This window comes from Trachinotus anak, unplaced genomic scaffold, assembly GCF_046630095.1.
Source record: "Trachinotus anak isolate AG129_WGS33_773 ecotype Australia unplaced genomic scaffold, CSIRO_AGI_Tana_v1 ptg000011l, whole genome shotgun sequence".
In the NCBI taxonomy this organism is placed as follows: Eukaryota; Metazoa; Chordata; class Actinopteri; order Carangiformes; family Carangidae; genus Trachinotus; species Trachinotus anak.
In genome coordinates this window covers 19,398,014-19,418,541 of record NW_027273862.1, presented here as the reverse complement: position 1 = coordinate 19,418,541, position 20,528 = coordinate 19,398,014, and the positions used below count along the sequence as shown (strand labels likewise).

The 20,528-nt window shown below is 42.0% G+C and overlaps 1 protein-coding gene across 2 annotated transcripts; it reads right to left on the bottom strand.

The window, feature by feature from the left end:
• Nucleotides 1–1,204: 1,204 nt before the first annotated feature.
• Nucleotides 1,205–20,161, bottom strand: galns (galactosamine (N-acetyl)-6-sulfatase). 2 transcript variants are annotated; one of them, XM_071489057.1, is made up of 14 exons: nt 20,002–20,125; nt 19,645–19,768; nt 18,900–18,974; nt 18,664–18,766; nt 17,432–17,575; nt 16,628–16,694; nt 15,182–15,309; nt 14,943–15,082; nt 14,711–14,814; nt 11,203–11,345; nt 10,744–10,846; nt 6,824–6,945; nt 2,766–2,883; nt 1,205–1,696 (listed from the first exon to the last, which is right to left on the bottom strand). In XM_071489057.1, exons 1-14 carry the CDS (start codon nt 20,107–20,109, stop codon nt 1,610–1,612), a joined length of 1,566 nt encoding a protein of 521 aa, XP_071345158.1. In that variant the 5' UTR covers nt 20,110–20,125; the 3' UTR covers nt 1,205–1,609. The 2 variants fall into 2 exon arrangements, 1 of the variants encoding a protein (XP_071345158.1); XR_011692637.1 differs by lacking the exons at nt 1,205–1,696; nt 2,766–2,883 and having other exon boundaries at nt 10,744–10,932; nt 20,002–20,161.
• Nucleotides 20,162–20,528: the final 367 nt, after the last annotated feature.

Here is a 20,528-nt window from a genome sequence, read left to right as displayed (position 1 = left end):
AGAGGAGAACCTTCCAGAAGGACCACCATTTCTGCAGCACTCCACCAATCAGGCCTGTATGGTAGAGTGGCCAGACGGAAGCCACTCCTCAGTAACGAAGGCCTCTCAGACCATGAGAAACAAAATTCTTTGGTCTGATGAAACAAAGCTTGAACTCTTTGGCCTGAATGCCAAGCGTCATGTCTGGAAGAAACCAGGCACCGCTCATCACCTGGCCAGTACCATCCCTACAGTGAAGCGTGGTGCTGGCAGCATCATGCTGTGGGGATGTTTTTCAGCAACAGGAACTGGGAGCCTAGTCAGGGTTGAGGGAAAGATGAATGCAGCAATGTACAGAGACATCCTTGATGATAACCTGCTTCAGAGCGTTCTGGACCTCGGACTGGGGCGAAGGTTCATCTTCCAACAGGACAATAACCCTAAGCACACAGCCAAGATAACAAAGGAGTGGCTTTGGGACAACTCTGTGAATGTCCTTGAGTGGCCCAGCCAGAGCCCAGACTTGAACCTGATTGAACATCTCTGGAGAGATCTGAAAATGGCCGTGCACCGACACTCCGCATCCAACCTGATGGAGCTTGAGAGGTTCTGCAAAGAAGAATGGGAGAAACTGCCCAAAAATAGGTGTGCCAAGCTTGTAGCATCATACTCAAAAAGACTTGAGGCTATAATTGTTGCCAGAGGTGCAAAGGTATTGAGCAAAGGCTGTGAATATTTATTTACATCTTCTATTTGTTTTTTAATAAATTTGCAAAAGTTTCAAGCAAACTTTTTTTCACTTTGTCATTATGGGGTATTGTGTGTAGAATTTTGAGGTAAAAAATAAATTTAATCCATTTTGGAATAAGGCTGTAAAATAACAAAGTGGAAAAAGTGAAGCGCTGTGAATACTTTCCAAATGCATTGTATGACAGGATAATATACACAGACAGAATAATCTCCACCATGGGCCTGCTAGTAATCTGAGGCAGACATATTTAAGATGGTCTTTCTCTTATGTCATGATGAATAAGTCAGCTGAATTATGTGTAGGTATTTTAAAAACCATGAGTAGAACGAAAGTAAATCTATTTTTTTTTTTTTTTTTTTTTTTTTTTTTTTTTCCCCCCTGTGTAACATCCACATTAAGAGTGAAATATGAACAAACCAAATCTATGGTATATTGAGTTCTTCACTCACAGCAGCCACAAATATAGTCATGAGACAATGATATAGAAATAACTTTATTAAACACCAAATGTATTGCAGAGTGCATGTAAAAGGATAAAGAGTTAATCCAATAATCCAACTTGGTACAATTTATTACTTTAGTCATGATCAAAATAAATACATTTCCCTTATGTGCTTTAGAGTTGTGATCTAATCCACTGGTTGTTGATGCAGGTAGAACTTCTGTTGGCTCGTTAAAATCACAGCTTTAAAAGTCATTTGCATAATCAGTGTAATGTAGTTATATCAATGCAATTCCCTTGGTTTGACCCAATGTCATCTTCAACATTTTACAAAGAATAAAAAAAATATGTCCTCTTAAATGCTAAGGTTGTTTGTTGAAAGGCACATCTTGAGGTTTTGCTTCCTCATCCTCGTGTCTGGCTCCGCAGTTTTGCTCTCAGTGTGGCCAGTCGCACTTCCACGGCTGAGACTTGGGCACTTTGAGGCACTTTCCTAACTTCTCACAGCCTGCGGGGGCCCAGTTCTGCAACAGAGAGCAGCCATCACAGTAAGCACACGAATATGAATTTATCAAAGATATCATAATTACAGTAAGATTTATTACTGTCTTGTAAGAGTTTAGCTTTTTGTTAGAGGGAGGAAAAGCATAAGATAATTTTAGTGTCCTGTCCTAAGGGTCTTAGTTGGCATTATTTCCGATCCTGTGTTCTTCCTGATTCATTTCTAAGTCTTTTTCTTAAGCTTAGCAAACAAATCCTGTGTAGTTTAACAAACACCGAACTGTCATGCCATTTGTTTCAGGTTTATCACAGGAAAAGGCTTATTTTATTCACAGAATAATTCACACATACATTTAATCTTTCTTTTCAAATATGCATCTGTGTTATTTTTTAACTTAGCGCTGTAGTGCAGTCTGATGTGATTTCATCATTGTTACATGGATTTACTAATGAAACTCTCTTATCACCTGCTTATTAGGTGGAGAAATCACAGTCTCACACTTTTTCAGCTTTAATTCAATGTCTTAAAAAACATCTTCAAAATACCAAATATAAAATGCAACCACTTAAAACTGTGTTTATTTTGTTCATCACAAGGGGGCAGTGCTGTGACACGAATAAATCCAGGGCAGTGTTTCACAGTTCTTGGTGCATGGGGAGACAAAGCCTCAGCTCAGATGCCTTAAAATAATCCAGGAGAAAAGGTCCAGATTGGTGTGATAATTCATGATGCCTTCAAATATGTTACACACTGTGCAGCAAGTTATTCACAGTGATAACTGACTGCAAAAATAAAAGCTCAGTCTGTTGAACTGAAGCATCAATAGTCTGAAAGCCCAATGTAGACTGAAAACAGAAAAAAAAAAACATCTCTATTCAGAGACTTTTATTGATCTTATATTTCTTTCATAACGGCTTCATCAATTTCTTTAATGTATTCATTCATTTGATGTATAAATGTGATGGTGAGAGCAGAGATGAGGCTTTGAGGGCTGCTGCTTTGGGCCACTGGCTCTGGATACAGTGAGTAAAGAGTTACATGTAGCATCATGAAAGTAACAGATCTACTTATTTACAGTGTGTAAATCTCACCATCACTGCCACGTCACACATATTGAGCTGGGGAATCCCGGGCACCAGAGTCTTCTTATGCTGCTCCACAACTGGAGTGATCCTGCTCAGCACATCCTGGTACTCCTTGGTCAAAACACTGCAAACACACACAATAGCACACATGGTCAGCAGATCCACAACTAACAACGGGTTTCATTGTCTTATAACTGCCAGATTCTCACATTTTAGAAGCTACAACCTGCAGATGTTTGGCAATTTTTGCTTCAAACATGACTGAAACGAATCGATTTTTAAAACAGCTGATTATTTCTCTGTCAATCAACCTCTCAATTGATCGACTCATGCTTTCAATACTAATGTTCAGCACATAGAAAGCCTTACTACCTGACTTACAGTGAGACATCAGAATTGAAAGTTTGTAATCCACAAATGGCTTAAAAAATAACAAAGATAATAAACAAAATAACAAAAGCACATACACACCCTATATGTTAATTCATAGTGCATACTCACACTGACACAAACACAGTCTGGTTTTATTCAGAATCTCTTTTGTTCATTTGTTTCAACTGTTTCACTATCATCTGAAAAGCCTTCTTGTTGAGGACTGCTGCAGTGAACACACGTGTCCTGTGATTAAACAATACAGCATATCTACATATTTAACTCATTATAACACAGTGGTGACATGCTTTAGCTTTTCAACAACAAAAACATATACAGGCTGTCCACTCGGGGACCCTTTGGGAAAGCGCACTCAGCAGGGTGAACTATGTAACCCTTATCCCATCCCCTGTCTCTCAATTACTGCTGTTGGACACCAGTGAGCCCGAGCACCTCTGTGCATTATTATATTCAGTGTGTAAAACACAGGGGCCCTGAAGGCTTTCAAAGGAACGCTGCTCTCAATAGGACCTGTAGGGTTAATGGGCTGTGCGTGCACGTGTGTGTGCATGTGTTTATGTATGAGTGTGTGTTGGGGGAGTGGGCGTCTGGTGGCGTGACGCACAGATAGACAAATATCAGCAGTGCAATTACACCCTTGATACACTCGCCGGCAGCACCTGTGCCAGCCTTCCATCCTCCCTCCACTGCAAACGCAGCCCTCTGATTGGCCCCCAGGGAACATGTGCATGTGTGTGAGGTGAAGTGTCAATTAGAGTAATAACCCCAGGCTCTGTCCAGCTCACACCTACCCTCCCTCTTAGATCTCCCACAGGGCAGCAAGGCTTCCTCCATCAACCAGCACCTGCTCCTTTCCTTGATACTCTCAGTCTTTACTTTGCCCTGCAATTACTTGACTGGTAGTGCACTGGCTGCAATTAGTCTCTTTCCTTGTGTGCCCCACTCGTCATAAACCAACTATCTTTGCGTTGTGTGACCCCAGCTGATAGGGATAAACCGGATTACTCCTTTCAGTTAAAAAAAAAAACAAAAAACAGACATTCAGATGAAATTACTTCAGCTATCTAAAATCGCAAATTCTGCTTTCGCCCGATCTCGATCAGCAAGAGGGATATTTCATTCTCCTCCTATCTGTGCCTGCTACTGATTGTTGCGATTCATTTTGCGATAAGTGATGAAGCAACTTGACAGAAGTAAATGTAGGGGAGATTTATCAGACTGCTATAAGTATTCCACTTTTCTACACAAGTCTGCAAGCAAAGCATGCCATGTACTGAGAAACTTGCATAAGACACAAACTTTTCTATTGTTTTGTGTATGCACTGAAAATCTTACAGCGCAGACCTCTAAATCAAAAAACTAATAATATCATTTGTTTATGCCTCCTCTGCAAACAAATAATGAAAAGCCCACAGTCAGCACACCTCATTATCATGATTATAACCCTTAGCTTACTGGTGTAGAGGCAAAATCTGGAATAATAAGCAGGCTGTATGCAAATTGAGTCTTTTGATTTATAATGTATGGCACCCAAGGGGGATGGGGGCATTGCTCAGGTGTGTCACCACTCTGATTACTGATTCATAACACTATTGCTGGAACACACATACACATGCACACACACGCGCGCGCACACACACACCAACAAACACACAGTAGCAGAAGGTGGGGGAATTGAGGAGACAATCAAATACATCTGTCCTGCCTACCCCTCCCCTCCACCATCTTCTCCACCCCGGTGGAAATTGAGCACTTCAGTGAGGACTATTGATTGGGGACACAAGAGCATGGTGGCAGGCAGCAGATGAGGCCAGACTGTGCAGGGCTGCCTGCAGTGTTAGGGCTGGGACTACAGTCTGGATGACTGGGGCTCTGGGGACGTGAGCTGAGGTAGGTGGTGAGAAAGGTGTGTTAACCTCAGCGCCTTAGGTCACAGAGATGGAGGGCAAAGTGGAAGGCAGAAAAAGGCTGAGGACAAATCCGGTGTGGATCCAAACTCACTGAGGTATCTAGATCCAGACCTGTGATTCATCCAAGACAGATGGACCACCAACACAGGCCTTGTCATCCTCTAACTCTACTACACCAGCCACATTTGTCTGAACCAATGGTAGCCAGGTCTCTGGGTGTATCCAGCAGTTAGGAGACAAACAGCCACAAATGAAAAATGACTGTATGTTAGCTCCCAAATTCTCTCTTGATTATATAATAATAATATACACTGTTTTCCTGGGTGACCATTCCGGACTGGGGATTGTGTGTGCGTGCGTGTGTGTGCGTGTGTGTGTACTCTCTGCTATATCACAGCCCACGACAGTAGTGAAGGTATGTGTGAAGACAGGCCCTACATCATCTTAAGTGGCTCTTTAGGTGCAGACAGAGATTAATGATGGCCAGGCAGCCAGTCCAGCTGGGGGACCGAGGAGCACATGGACAAAACGCACACATACACATGTGTACACAGACACACACATAAAAAGGAGGGAGTAGAATGGCCCCTGTGGATGCAGAGGGACAGCAGCTCAGTGGTGGGAAGTGAGCTAAGATGCACACCAGTAACGGGGGAGGGAGTGACCTTGTAGACACACTCAATGACCCCTGTGTGCAGAAGTGAAAAATTAGTGTGCATTTTTGTTTTGCATCTGTGTGTGTGCACATCTAGCACTCAGCACAACACATGGCTGCATATTGATTGGTTTTTTTTTGCTTTTTTTTTTTTAATTCTTCCAAGTGAATAGCAAGGCTAAAACGAGGTGGGCAAATGAAAAACAGCATTAATGTTTTATCATCCAATCTCACTTCAGAGTTTGAGCAGGAGGCAAAGAGGAGATGAGGCCAGAGCAAAACATGAGTGGCAGAGCTGCAGGAGGCAGAGAAAAGAAAGGTCAGTCGGGGGGTTTTATGGCAGGGGGCAGCCAAAGCGAACAATTTGCACAACAGGAATATTCCCTCATCAAAACGATTTTGAGATTATCTTAATGTATTAGCCAGCGTGTCACATAACTATCACATACATATTCTGTATTGACAGGATGCAGTAACAGTCCATCTTTGCAACCTTATTTAGTAATAGTCACTCTCTCCTTCTTAACTCTCCTCTGAGCTGAGGCAGAGACACACAAAACTCCATTAAACAGCACTCGCTCTCAATTTAGACATGAACAATTTATCTTACAATTATAACCTGCAGTGGTGCACCAGAGGGCTGAGGGCCAGATAGTAATCTTTAAGGAGCTGTTTGCAATCACAAAGAGAAGGGTGTAATCAGGCGCGCTCTGGCTGAGCAGATCAATCCGCTGCCTTCTTTTTCATGCCACTGAATCAGCATTGATCTCATACACAGCAGTTTGTGCTACCAGCAGGCAAACAACCTTCCTATTCTCACACTTCTCCTCCTGGTTTTCTTCCATCTCCTTTCTTGTTCCTGTTTGAATCCCCTCGTTCATTCCTGTGCTCCGCTCCGCTCCGCTCCTCTCCTCTCCTCTCCTCTCCCCTCCCCTCGCCTCCCCTCGCCTCCCCTCCCCTCCCCTCCCCTCCCCTCCCCTCACCTCCTCTCCTCTCCTCTCCTCTCCTCTCCTCCCCTCCCCTCCCCTTCCCTCCCCTCCTCCCCTCTCCTCTCCTTCTCTTCTCTTGTAACCTTTAAGCAGTCTTTAGGTTTTCAGGTGACTGACCTGATTGGGTACTTTTCCCCTGGATCCCGTCCCAGGTGGAAAATGATTGGCTGCAGCGTGTGCTCCCTCTGGTCGTGAGTAGTCACATCTGGGACTTCTTGACCTGGACAGAAGTTGATACCCTGTAAGAGAAGACAGCAGCACATTAATGTAAAAAAAAAAAAAACTTTCTTAATTTGAAGCTAATCTGAAGATTATGTAATGATCATGTCAGCGCTTGACAAAAAGCTGGAGGCAGACATGTTCAGGACTCCCCTCTGAATGATGCACTTCTAATCCAGTAACTAGTTAGGTGCCTTCATCTTAGTCTCAGTTACAGGTTATGGACTTTGCCTTGATTGCACAATATGCACTGTAAGATCTGGATACATGTATAATGATCTAACTCTGTGTTGTAATGGCAACATCTATCAAAAAGATAAAATATATATGAATAGAAAGGGATTCTCTCCATGTTTCTAAATTATCTGAAGCCATTTCACTACCATGTTTATGCAAGAAAACTAGAGAAGTGAAGATGAAAAAATGGCATGCTTACATCCCATCTTCTGAATAATTCACTATATTTTTTGTAATTTCCTCTTTTTAACCTTCTGTTTTTGCCATGAAGAGTGAAATAAAGAAAAATGGTCATTTTTATTTGGTCTGTGTTTGATTCTTTTACATGTTTTAGTTCAGACCAATGTAAACACGAACCCTGCCTCATGTGTCTTATCATGTACAGTTTAAAAAAAAAACTGCACTCCGGCGAATGATTAATCTCTCTATAGTGTGGTCTATATGCACACTGTCTTCCAGTTTGTTATGTAGCTACTGCTGGTACGTCAAGAAGGGGTTCAAGGCATTCGCAAAATCGAGGACTTTTTCTGCCTCCCCCTTCATCTCTCCACGCCTTCGCTCCTGCTCCCTCACTCCATTCTCATGAGCCTGGCAGTGATCTCAGCCTGATTGAGTCACACTCACTCCTCCAGAACCCCCTGGAGATCTGCCCCCTTCTTCGACACACACACACACACACGCACTTTTTGATGAGCACAACTAATATTGAGAAAGCATTCATCTGTAAGGCACTGTTTCTGCCCCCCTCTGAGATCGCTCAACAGAGCACCTAAAAATACATATAGACGCGAGCGATAGAGAGAATGAGAAGGATAGATACCCCCCACCCCGCACAGCCTCCTCTAATCCAGACTTGTCCTGTCTTTTGAAGCCAACATCTTAGAAATGCAGAGAAGAATGAAAAAAAAAGAAACTCATCCCAGAGGAGCAGCAAGAAAGGCCTGCTGTGTGCACTGTATCTCTCTGGCTCTGTCTCTTGCACCCAAGACATACCAGCAAGAACTCCATATCTCACCTATCACTAATGTTATGGATACGACGAGGCTGCTTTCACACTGCAGGTCACTATTACAAGATAAGGTGCAGGAGCATCCAGTGAATATTTAGTGATGATTTGGAAGAAGAACAATCACTTCATGAAGACTGTGGCTGAAACTAATATAAATATTGAATATATTCTCTATTTTATGGGTACGACAAGAATATTTGACGACAAATATGCAACTGATGTGTGCGCCACCGCTGGTGGAAACAGTCACTCAAGTACTGCACTTACTTACAATTTTGAGCTGATTGTACTTGAGTATTTCCATCCTGTTACTTTATACTTTATGCTATACTATTTACTCCACTACATTCATTTAACAGCTGAAGTTATTAGTTACTTTTCAGCTTCAGATTTTCCATGGAAAAGCACATGATAAGTTTATAAAATACACTGCAACCAACCTTTTCAGCTTGAGGTAAAATTACAAACAAATAACTAAAGACACATTTCTGCCGCAAAACTTTCTTTTTTCATTCCCTTCTTCCCCATCGATCATCTCACATCCCCTCTGATTTATCCTGTGACCCTTCCCCTACAGAAGAGAGCCACTGCACTAAGCTACCTAACTTTATACAAAGTAGATAAACTATCTCAGTCCCAACTAGCCACCACAGTAAAATCAATGCATCCGTATTATCAATCTAATAATGTCAGACATAGTAATATCAGTCACAGAGGAGCTTTTTCTGCAGAACAAGGACTTTTATGATATTTCCAAGTACATTCCGCTGATAACGCTCTTGCACTTTTACTTAAGTGGATTTTGAATTGTTGCATTTGCACTTTCACTTAAGTAAAGGATCTGACTACCTCTTCCACCACTTGCTAAATGTTGATTGGTCCTAGATCTTATCTGTAGAGCAGGTGCTTGCTTTTTTTGCCATAAAGTCAGTGAACTCAGTGTTGCTTTGAAAAAAAAAAGGGTAAGTCTTTAGTTCCTCTAGCTCAAGAGTACAGTGCAGTACCTACGGCATGATCTATTTTCTGTCAATTTCTGAAACAGAAGTGATACCAAAGTATACGTATCCAGTGTAGAACTAACAGGTGTCTGGGAAACAAGTCTCTTTTCAGTTTTCATTTGTCAAGTATTGAAAAAGGTTAAAAAAGCTATCCCAGCTGTCACAGAGCTACCAATCCAGCATAGGTTACTCGGCAATCCAGATACAAAGGAGCCACAGTCCCGACAAACTATATTTCGCAATATTAACATCACTACACTGCCTGAAGAGAGTTTGATAAGAGCCATTTAAGCCTGTGAAATTTCTCATTTTCCTCATGGCTGAGCTGCATGAACACAGCCGGGACAGAGCAATACATCTCCCACCTATTAACCTGTAATTTCATTCTTCTTCACAGACACACATCTTCCCTTGTTTATTTTTCACCATGAGCCGAGAAAACCAAATTATATTCTTAAAGTATTACTAAAGCTGAGGAGAAGCGAGCAGGAAAGCATTTTTGTTTCAGCGAAAAGGGGGTTTGATTGTGAATTTCTGTTGCAAGACAGGTTAAACTTGAATCTTTAAGCAGGTTTTCAGGGTCAACATAATTCTTTAAGTGGATGAAAGAGTAGGAATAAGAAGGCTAAATATGGACATTTGAATGTATTTTCATTTAAACTCATTTACAGAACATTCGACTTTTCATGATTATGAAATGTGTTGTGGGATACGCGAGAAAAAACTTTTAAAGATTCAACCATAATGACATGAAGCACACTGGATATTTAACGTGCACACACACATGCACAGCCATGAGCATCTGTATGGAGAACTGAACATGCATGTACATGTTTTCTATCATCCTTTCTCTCTTTCTCTGTCTCTCTCATGAACACGCACCAAATCGATAGGCAACTCACAGGCAATCAGACGCCATTATTTGTGAAGTTCCACTTCAGTTCACATGAGTTGATAAAGGAGGCTGCTATTGATTCAGCGGCCCTGAAGGAGAGAGCAATTTAAGCGACCGATGGGGCATAAAACAAACTGGATCACAGGAAAAGCAGAGCCGTGGAGGGAGGACAGGTGGACCTTTTTTTTTTTTTTTTAAACGGACAGAGGAGAGACTGACAGACTATACCATCCTGTTTCTCAAGTGTCAGATTTCACATTTCTCCTGATAACATTTAATCAACACTGAGTTGATGTAATTATGGCCGAGAGATACTGCTGGCATCTGCCTTTCTTTCTTTCTTCCTTTTAAGCTACGTGACGCCAAAAGAAGAAGCCTACAGCAGGGGATGATGGTATGTAAATGGAGAGGAGGAAAATCTCCACTGGAGTTAGAACAAACAAGTCGGGTTGATGAATGATGTAAGTTTGCTGATGTGGGGGTTCTTCATTAATATTCATTACGCTCTGATGTACACAGCAGTCAACTGATGAGCCGTTTTCAAGATAACACCAACAGTGAAAGCGTTTGTATGTTTGAGTCAGATTAGGAGAGACAAAGAGGGAGGATGTGGCAGTGCAAATCGAGCACTGAGGAAACAGAGGTGGGACAGAGTTGCTGTGTTAAAAGGGACCCATACTTTTTTAAACTCCTCCCATGAGTTGCTCCAGGTCCAGTAGTGTGCCTTGTATTGCCCGAGCCTCACAGCCATCAGCTCATTCCCACGGTAATAGAAGATCGGCCTGTTGCAGGTGAGAGGAGGGAGACGTCGTGCTCAGATTTGTTTCTTCCCAGGTGAATTTGCACCAAATGCTGCAGACACACACATCTGTAGAAAATTCCTTTGCAATCCATCCTACCATTGTTGAGATATTTCACTCCAAACCACAAAAAAAAAAACGTCACAGAATCACTAAAGTCATTCAGAGTCATTGACTGGGAACCATGCATGCCTTGTTTACCTTGCATGATGAAACTAACGCTTCTCGGCCACTCACAGATGTGATCGTGAACATAAAAATAAAAAGGGAATGTTGATCCCAAAGTAAAAGCCACAAACACCCCAAATCTCTGGCACAATGCTGTAACAGTTACCCACCTGCTTTGGAGTGTGTGGGAGCGCTGCAGCAGCACTGGTGTCAGGTCCAGTCCATCCAGAGTTCTGTCATCAGGGGGGCTGAGGCCAGCCAGAGCCAGACTGGTGGTGAACAGGTCCATCACATTGGCCAACTGGAAGCTCACCTGCACAAAGAGAAAGACACAACCACTGTCCGTAGGAAGAGAAGCACATACAAAACAATACGCACAACCAGCGAGGTACCGTTGGAGCATCTGAAGAGCTCTCAAGGAATGAAATTGGTCCTCACACACAATTTAATGGCTGTGCTAAGAAATACTGTTCTCGTGCCAATTTAAGATCAACAAAGTGGTCCTGATCTCTTGTTTATCTCATGAGCTGTTTTATGCTCCAGGAAAACAACAAGTTGGATTTTCTTCATGAACACAAACAAGGTAACAATGCATGGTCATGATAGGATGTTTGCATGTGTGATTGTGTGCACACATGCATTTCTCCAGTCTCCTCTCTAATCTCTGCTTGCAGGTTTATTATAAGACCTCCAAAATGCCTCTCTTTCTAAATGATTTTTTTTTTCCTTTTTTTTTGGGGGGGGGGGGGGGGGGGGGGGCAAAAAAAGAGGAGAGGAAGTAAGGAGAGGACAGCACCCGGGCAAGCAGGCAGCTGGAGCTGGAGCGAGCTGGTGTTTTATCTCCTTCTCCCAGTCGCAGTGAAAAGCTTTATTTTATTTATAAACTTTGAACTATTTTCAGATAAAATGCCATTTTTTCACTGTCATCCTTGATCTTCCGTTCCATTCTCTCCTGAGCGAGCCTTGGAGGGAGACGGCACGCTCACAATCAGATAGCGCTATCAGGCCTCTGCAGCTGCACCGCCATGTGCCGCTGTGCTCCTATCGCCAGCCAGCACACATGCAGACACAGACACAGACACAGACACACACACACACACACACACACACACACACACACACACACACGCTCCTAAGCACTGAAATGAATTCCTTTTTCTTCTGTATCCACAGAACTAGCCACAGAAAAGGCTCTGCAATGCATTCCATGATCTATCTGCACATCCAGACACTCTTCCTCACACACAACACTAACAGATTTAGTCCTTCACTTCATTTCTTTTTTTTTTTTAAGTCCTCCTTACACACACACATACACACACACACACACACACACACACACACACATTCACACACACAAACCATTAAAGAGGACAGGACAAAAGGACACAAGAAGCAAAACTGACATTTAGTTGTTGAACAACTTGCATGACCAAAAGGCAAAACTTTCAAACTCTATCTCATGAGTTACTATCTTTCATTTCCTCCCTTTATTAGCTCTGCCCTCTTCTGCAGTCTACACTGAACTTCACTGTTTCTTCACCCTTTGTTCTTCTTCTCTTTTTTGTCTGACTCATCACTCTCTATTAATGTCACAATCTCTTTCTCTCATTGCTTTCTGTGTTGTGAGTGGTGATGTTGGTTATCTGAGGAGGCAGTGCTTCTATCCCTGTCTCTGCCACTCTGCCTGTGTGTCTGTTGCCTGATAAAACACAACAAAGGGGATTGTGACTCTTGACAATGTTGTGGGGCCAACACCACACCCACCTCCGCATCTTTGTTCCTACAGCCACCACCCCTCATCATCATGGCCCCCTCCCTCCTCCTCAGGCACTGGAAGAATGCTGAATCTGCACGTGCTTCAGTGCGCCGTCATTCCAGCACACGTCCTTCCATCCTCTATGACTAATTGCCAACAGTTTCCTGCACATTCTCACAAGTAGTTGAATTACTATATTTCATCACTCACTTGCATCCACAGATAAAAGGCTCTTTGTCTGTTTAAAGTGTGTGGAAATACACAGTGATGTGCTCTTTCTATCACCAATCCCCTACAAACTTGCAGAAACTCCTCATCTTAATACTGTGAAGATGAATCTGTGCTCAGATGGTGCAATGAAACTGCTGAACAAAGGCCCGCCCAGCTGTTTATTGTCTCCCCTATTTTGCTCTGAGAGCTTATGGACTTTTCAATGCACAGATCAACAGAGATTTCAGAAGACTACAAAGTAAGAGAGGGGGGCAACCCTGTGTCTGGTCTGTGCTGCCTCCCAAGCAGCACAGAGTGATAAATCCAGAGCTGCAGAGTACAGTAACTCCAACAAAGCAGCTTTGTCATCACAACCCAGGGGAGCTTCGGGGAGGATCTATAGACCCTCGTTCTCACAGTCAAGCCTCAACTGCAAACACACACACACACACACACACACACACACACACACACAAACACCCAGGTGTGTGTGTGTGTATTTGTGATGTCCTGTATTGGCACTATTTACTTCCATGTCTCTTCCAGTGGTTTATAAAGTTACACATACAAGTACCACTGTACATTCAAAAGTATGCAGATATATATGTAGGCATGTAGGATCCAACAAAAATGTTCTGCACACTTGCACATACATACATACATACGCTGGCTAGTTATAATGTGGCACAGGTGCAAAGCAAAGCCCTGCGAACACAACAACATTCCTGGCAGTGTGGCAGTGCCAGCGTCTTTAGCACTCCTCCTTTTCTCTTTCTCTACACCAGCCGCCTCCTTCACTTCTTCCTTGCTTCCTTCCCTGCACCCCCTCTCACACTCCTCCCGCTCCTTTATCCTGAGCGCCTGGCATATTCAGATACTGAAGTCCTCATTATGGCTCAATCCAACCTCAGCAAACACACAAACAGATTAGCCGCTTAAGACGCTCCCAATCCCCCTCTCTCTCGCTATTCTGCTGTGCTATCAGGCCCCAGCACACCCCTGTGAGATGAGCCAGGGGCAAGGCTTACTGCAGACTGCAGACTGCAGCCTCCGCTTGCTCCTCCACCAAATCCCTCTGCGTCACAGCCCCGTGTCACAGCTGCCCCTAATACAATTAAAAGTCATTTGCAGAACGCACAGGCTTAGGGGATCACGGTGTGGGTGCGGGGGGTAAATTGGGGAGGGGAAAAAAAGAGAGCGAGATAGAGAGAGAGAGAGTTTGGGCATTAATTCCAGCCAAAAATATTTGAGGAATCACTGGGAAAAAAAAAAAAAAAAAAAAACACCCACATGCTTCATGGCCAAAACCACACAGTGGTATCTTCACTGTTTCTGGAGTTCAATCTAGTTCAATCTTCAACTTAGTCAGTTTAACTGGTGACTGCACCAATGGGTCAAAGTGTGCACATGTAAAGTGATAAACGATACACAAATGAAGCAAAATGCAACAATCATTCGAAAGAGAGGATTAGTGAAATAATTATTCCTTTACTCCCAACCTGATTGAGAGCACTGTGCGTTGCCTGCAGCTTTACAGAGAACATTTCAGCTCTAGGTACCTGTTGATAGGCAGAACATTAGGCAGCTGGATCCTGGGCCTAAGAGTAGTTTGGTCTCCAGAGAAGATGCTGGGGATTTAGTGAGTGACCATGTTGGATTTTTTGCAGGCTTTATTTGCTAAAAGCTTTAAATCACTGAGGTATACTTACTGTGCCTTTCCGGATGCGTCCAGGCCACCAGGCAATGGCCGGCTCCCTCATGCCCCCTTCAAAAGTGGTCTCCTTCCCACAGAGGAATGGCCCGTTGCTGCCACCTGAGGAATCAGAAGCAGTATCGGTATCAAATCCCACACACATACAGGAAGAAGTGAGTCAGGCTTAAAACAAAGAATGCACCAACTTGGTTTCACAAAGAAAAAAAATTGCGTGTGCGTGCGCCTACCTTCTTTTGGGGCAGATATGAGAGCAGCTCCGTTGTCTGAGGTAAAGAACACAAAGGTATTATTGTCAATGCCCAGAGTCTTCAGCTGTGACAAGATCTGACCGACGCTGTAGTCCAGCTCCATCACTGCATCTCCATACCTGCAGCACACAGCCAATCACATGGGAAATGAATTCATTTATATCCTTGTGCATCTACTGGACAACGTGCCAATGTCAGTAAGGTATCATGTACTGTACCGGCCTCGCTGGCTCTTCCCTAGGAAGTGTTTGGAGGCATAGACAGGGGCGTGAGTGGCGTCAGCTGCCCAGTAGAGGAAGAAGGGCTGCTGGGCCTTAGTCTGACGCTGTATGAATTCAAGACCTTCCTGTAGAGGTGAGAAGTGTGAGAGAGTGTTACAACACTGTCAAATGACTGACAGATGCTTTTTTTTTTCACAGTTTTTCTCTTTCTCACTGGCACACCACATACTAATACTAATACTAGTAATGCAGCCTCAGGCAACAGTCCTGCAATAAAAACAACTTTCATGAAGGTTACAATTTTCAGTTTTTGTTTGAACAGTTTTACAGAGGTACTGATTCACCTTATATTTAGAGGCTGCAGTGTGGTGCTGTTTAACTACATGTTTGCAGAGATGACACATTTACCCCATTAATATGAATTATGGTAAACAAAATATTATAACCACCTCTCAATATAATGTAAAGCAGTTTCAACACAAAAAGTGAACCTTACAACAGATTTAGTTATAGGCTGTTGTATTAGACTGCATTAGTTTTAGCTGAATGTACATTAGTGTGTGGAAAATTAGTGAACATCTATCTGAAAAAGCAAACTAACTAATAAATGAAAAAGAGTTTTAATCTCTATATGTGAAATTTTCTAATTTCCAGTTGGAATTTATGTTTTTAAAAAGCAGACCAGTTAGCATTTGTTGACACACACCTACGCACCAAATCCATGCCAAGCAAAGACTGTTTTCATATACCTTATAGTATTGGATATAATACTGAGCTGTGCCGCACTGATTTTTTTTTTATAATGCTAACACAAGCATGTCCTATGAGGACTGCACTGTAACTCTGCCGCTGGCAAAACAAACTATAACATTCAGACATCATATTTTTTAAATTTCAAAGTTTTGCCTTTGTTTCATTTTCCAAACAATCAGCCATGTTAATAACTGCACTGCTGAAACCAGTTGAGTCTCATAACACGTGCTAAAATGAGCCTCATAAAGCTCTGCTTGACAGATACGTCCTCTTCTTGTGATGACATATTACACCTCTCAAGCATGTAGTGTGTCTCTGCATGCTGCTTTTGATCCCTTTAGGAGCAGAATGGGAGGGACTGACGTAGGCAGCAGAGATAATCAGTGCCAGTGCACGGATAAGTGAACAATCCACAATCCACTGAAAGCACGGTAATGATCAAACGCCAACATGAGGCTTTAATTGCACTTATTGTTGATTTATGATTTTTTGTGCCTTTAGATTTTGATGAGCCAATTAGAATTTTTGATACTGGTGGACAATAAAGTTGTATTCTATTCTATTCTTTTCTATTCTTTACATTTACAATTAAATTGTGAAACAAAGATGGGTGTACCTGATATACTGAATGCTCCACTGAAAGAAATCATACCGACTGAGATAGAGACAGACAGGTGAGCCTTAACTTACCAGCAAATAGATCTGCGTGAGGTTGGACTCTCCAGTCTCTCTGTCAATCCTGAACTCCTCGTAGTATCTGAAAAACAAGTGGGTTGACATAATTAATTAACTAAACCTTCATCTGAACACCTGCATACTGTGGTTCTGTAACAATGACCTGACTGTATCGTCAGCACTTTCACTCTGCCTCTAAATTGACCCAAACTACTGCAGACAATATCATGAAGACAATGGAAGTAAATTTATCTCCTGTGGATTGTGTTTGTAGGAGATTTCTGGTGAAAGACGTATTTGGGAAGTCTCAGCAGAGCTGAGTGGAGAGAACTGTTATGAGGTGTTGCTGAAGCGTGGCGCGGCGAGCAGAGAAGCAGTGACAGGCATCTCTCTTTCTTACACTTCACTACCTCCAGGTGTCCTCACGCACAGCCAACGCAACCTGCCGTCTCCTGAGGGCGTATGTGTGTCTGCGTGTACACGTGTCTATGTGTGTGTGTGTGTGTGCGTACGTCTGCCCAGGGCCCAGGTATGCAGCGCTGATTAAACCCACGGCTAAGCAAAAAACACGCCCGGCTGCCAGTTCCAATGACCCTGAATACACATATGGCTGTTTTGGGGAAAACAAATGGGCGGAAAATGGAATACACAAGCACAGCTGGTACAGAGGAGGAAGAGGAGGGGAGACACTCAACTCATCCAGAGGAGCAGCCAGCCAAACTATTCCACTGAGTCATAGGGAGAGAAGATTTTTATAGATTTCCAGCTTCTGTTTCTATGTCTGCTGTTGTGTATTTGAGTGCTTGTGCGTGATATTACCTGCCGAGCATCTGAGAATTCTTGTAGACAGGGATGTTGGGCCTGACGCTGCTGTTGTAGGGGCCAAAGTGGCAGTTCGGTGCCCCAAACCATTCATTGAACCCGTTCTCCAGAGGAAGGTGCTGTGGCCTGTGGCCCAGATGCCTGTGGTGACAAATAAAGAGCACTCACCCACTGTCAGATTAGTGTGACTGAAGGATATTACTGTATGTTTTTACATATTTACAAAATGCATTCCCTTTTGGCTACAGTTCCTACCTTTAGGTTGTGACTGGTTTCCATTCACCTCAGTACAGTATGTAAATCAACTTGTAGAGGCTTGAAGCTTGTTTAAAACAGGTAAGCAACCTATCTCTGTGAGCATCGTGTCGACTGTAATATCAGGAAGATTTTTCAGATAAGTCATGGCTGCAATACTACAGAGCAAAAACAAAAGGCTGGCAATACTGTGTGTGATAAATTATCTATCAAACAAGCTCCAGGTCTCTGCACAAAGATTTTCATACCAGACTGAAAGGAATGCAAATGGCTGGACGCTTCGGGGACAGGAAAAAATACATTCATAAATCAAATAATTATTGTATACTGCCCAGCTGGGAAAATGAATTTCAGCACCTGCATCAGTGTTAAAACGTACAAATATGAAATAGCCCCTTAATTTGTGGAACCATTTTAAAAAGTATACAATATGAACTATGGATAGTGGTCATTTAATTTCATCACATCATTTGACTTATTTAGACTCTTACTTCATGGTCATGATCATAACCAATTACATTTGCTCAAGTACTGCACTTAACTACAGTTTTGGAGTACTTGTCCTTTACTGAAGCATTTTCTATTTAAGCGCTTTCATACCGCTACTCCACTACATTTCAAACAGAAACACTGTACTTCTTTACTCCACTACAAATATTTCTTATTTTTTATTGAACATTACACATTCAAATAATATGAATGGTTTATAAAATTTGATGCATTGTTACAGATGAAACTAACAACAGTAACTGCGTATACAGGCAGCAGTTAAAACTAACTCCAACTCGACCAACATTAAAGTACATATTAAAACAATACAATAATAACACTGACAGGGGACATGCCTTTATAGTGTGGTATGGCTACTTTTACCTAAATGAAGTAAACTATCTGAATACTTCCTCCACCACTGATCATAACCTCTAAGCCTTTGGAAAAACCTTGAAAAACTGGACTGAAGATAAAGAGCTCACCACTTGCCGACTATCTTGCTGACGTAACCCTTTTTCTTCAGCATCTGAGGTAACAAAATCTCATCCTTGGAGATTCCTCCCACTATCTCCTGTGGTGTGTATGCTATAAAAAAAAGTTTTAAAAAAAAATTAGCGTACAAAATTCTCCATTACTTTACTGCACATTTTATATTTTACAGTAATGAGAAAAAGAAATGATTTGCTGCTGTATGACAAAAGGTATACTGATAACGTACCATTTCTGGCATGGCCGTTAGTGGTGTAGAAACCATTTCTGACAGGCAGCCTGCCGGTCAGAAGTGCAGCTCTGGCTGTGATTAAAATGATAGAGAAAAAAAAGTCATTAGAAAAGAGTCTGTGTTGGTTTTTCTAAATTCTCTTTAACTGGCAAACAAAAAGAGTCGAATGTGCTTTAGCCCTCACGCTGACACATGGAGATTACAAATCAATTTGTCAAGTCGGGACTGTATTTGGTTAAATTCTTATGTTAAATTAACAAATTCAACATTTACGCTTTAATGTAGTAGTTAATATAAACAAAGATTGTTCTGGCGTGCAACTCAATTTTGATGTGTACACCAAATTCTTTCAGCTTTTTGAGCATTTGTTTTCTCTAAAAACCAAAACCAATTACCTTTATCTATCAACTGCTATTAATGGATAGATTCAACTCAAGCGTATACACTAATCACTGCTGTCTGGTGAAATGCTATTCCTCCACATATCAACTCAAAGAGATTTTTGCATTTTATCTTTAGATGTTTTTGTTTGTTGTTCGTTATCCAGCATTATACTTAAATTATCTAAGGTTAAAATATGAAAATCAGCAAACTGGAATTGGTCACTTAAATTGCGCTAGTGTTACATTTACACTTTTTAATCAATAATCAACTATTCTTCCAATATTAATGCGACAATTAAAACAAAGAAGGGATAGAGGTGAGGTAAGACAGGAATTGCTGGGTCAGGTCGCCGACTTACATGGGGAACAGAGGGGGTTGGCAGTGTAGAAGTTTGGAAGCAGCATCCCCTCAGCAGCCATGGCATCCAGGTTGGGGGTCTCTTTAGAGGGTTGGCCAAACACACCCAAGTCCCCCCAACCCATCTGAAGAGCAGAGGCGAGTCCAGATGAACAAGTCCAGCACAAACATATACACACACATAAGGACAACAACACGAAGAGAAAACAAATAACGTTGCAAAGCGAGAGGGAAAAAATTATATTTTGTTCTGTCATTCACTCAATGCTGAGTCAAAGAGCTGTGCTGCTGTGTGATAAACTAAAGTCACAAGGACACAGAAAAAAAACCAAAAAAAAAAAAACAGAAAATAACTTACATCATCCATAAGCATGATGATAATGTTTGGAGATGAAACGTTTGATGGCTTTTCTGTCAAGGAACAACATATTATTGTGCTGAGGAGAGTCAAAGTTAGAGCAGACATCACTCGCAGGGCTGTGTTAGAGTCATATGAGCATCAACTTCGAGGAAGTGGTTTGTTTGTCTTCGTGCGGGTCTTTAGCGCAACATTTGCGCATACACAGCAGCGTCATTATTTTGAGGCGTCTGCTTGTATTAATTTTTTCAATTCATTTTAGCTTCATTTGTTTCTTTTTTTTATCGTTGATCTATTAATATGGCTGCGCTATACATTAGGATTAGAAGTTTAACTATAAATAACCGTAAAATTGTTCCTCGATAGTTGGTGCATTCATGGACTAGTGATTAACGTTGTACATGAGAGAAAAATACCGAATTCTTTCAGAAAGAATAACAGTATCGACTAACAAAATACTCTATAGCGATAATTACACATTACACAAAATTAAAATGTAAATAAGCCATGCGTATAATACTACAAAA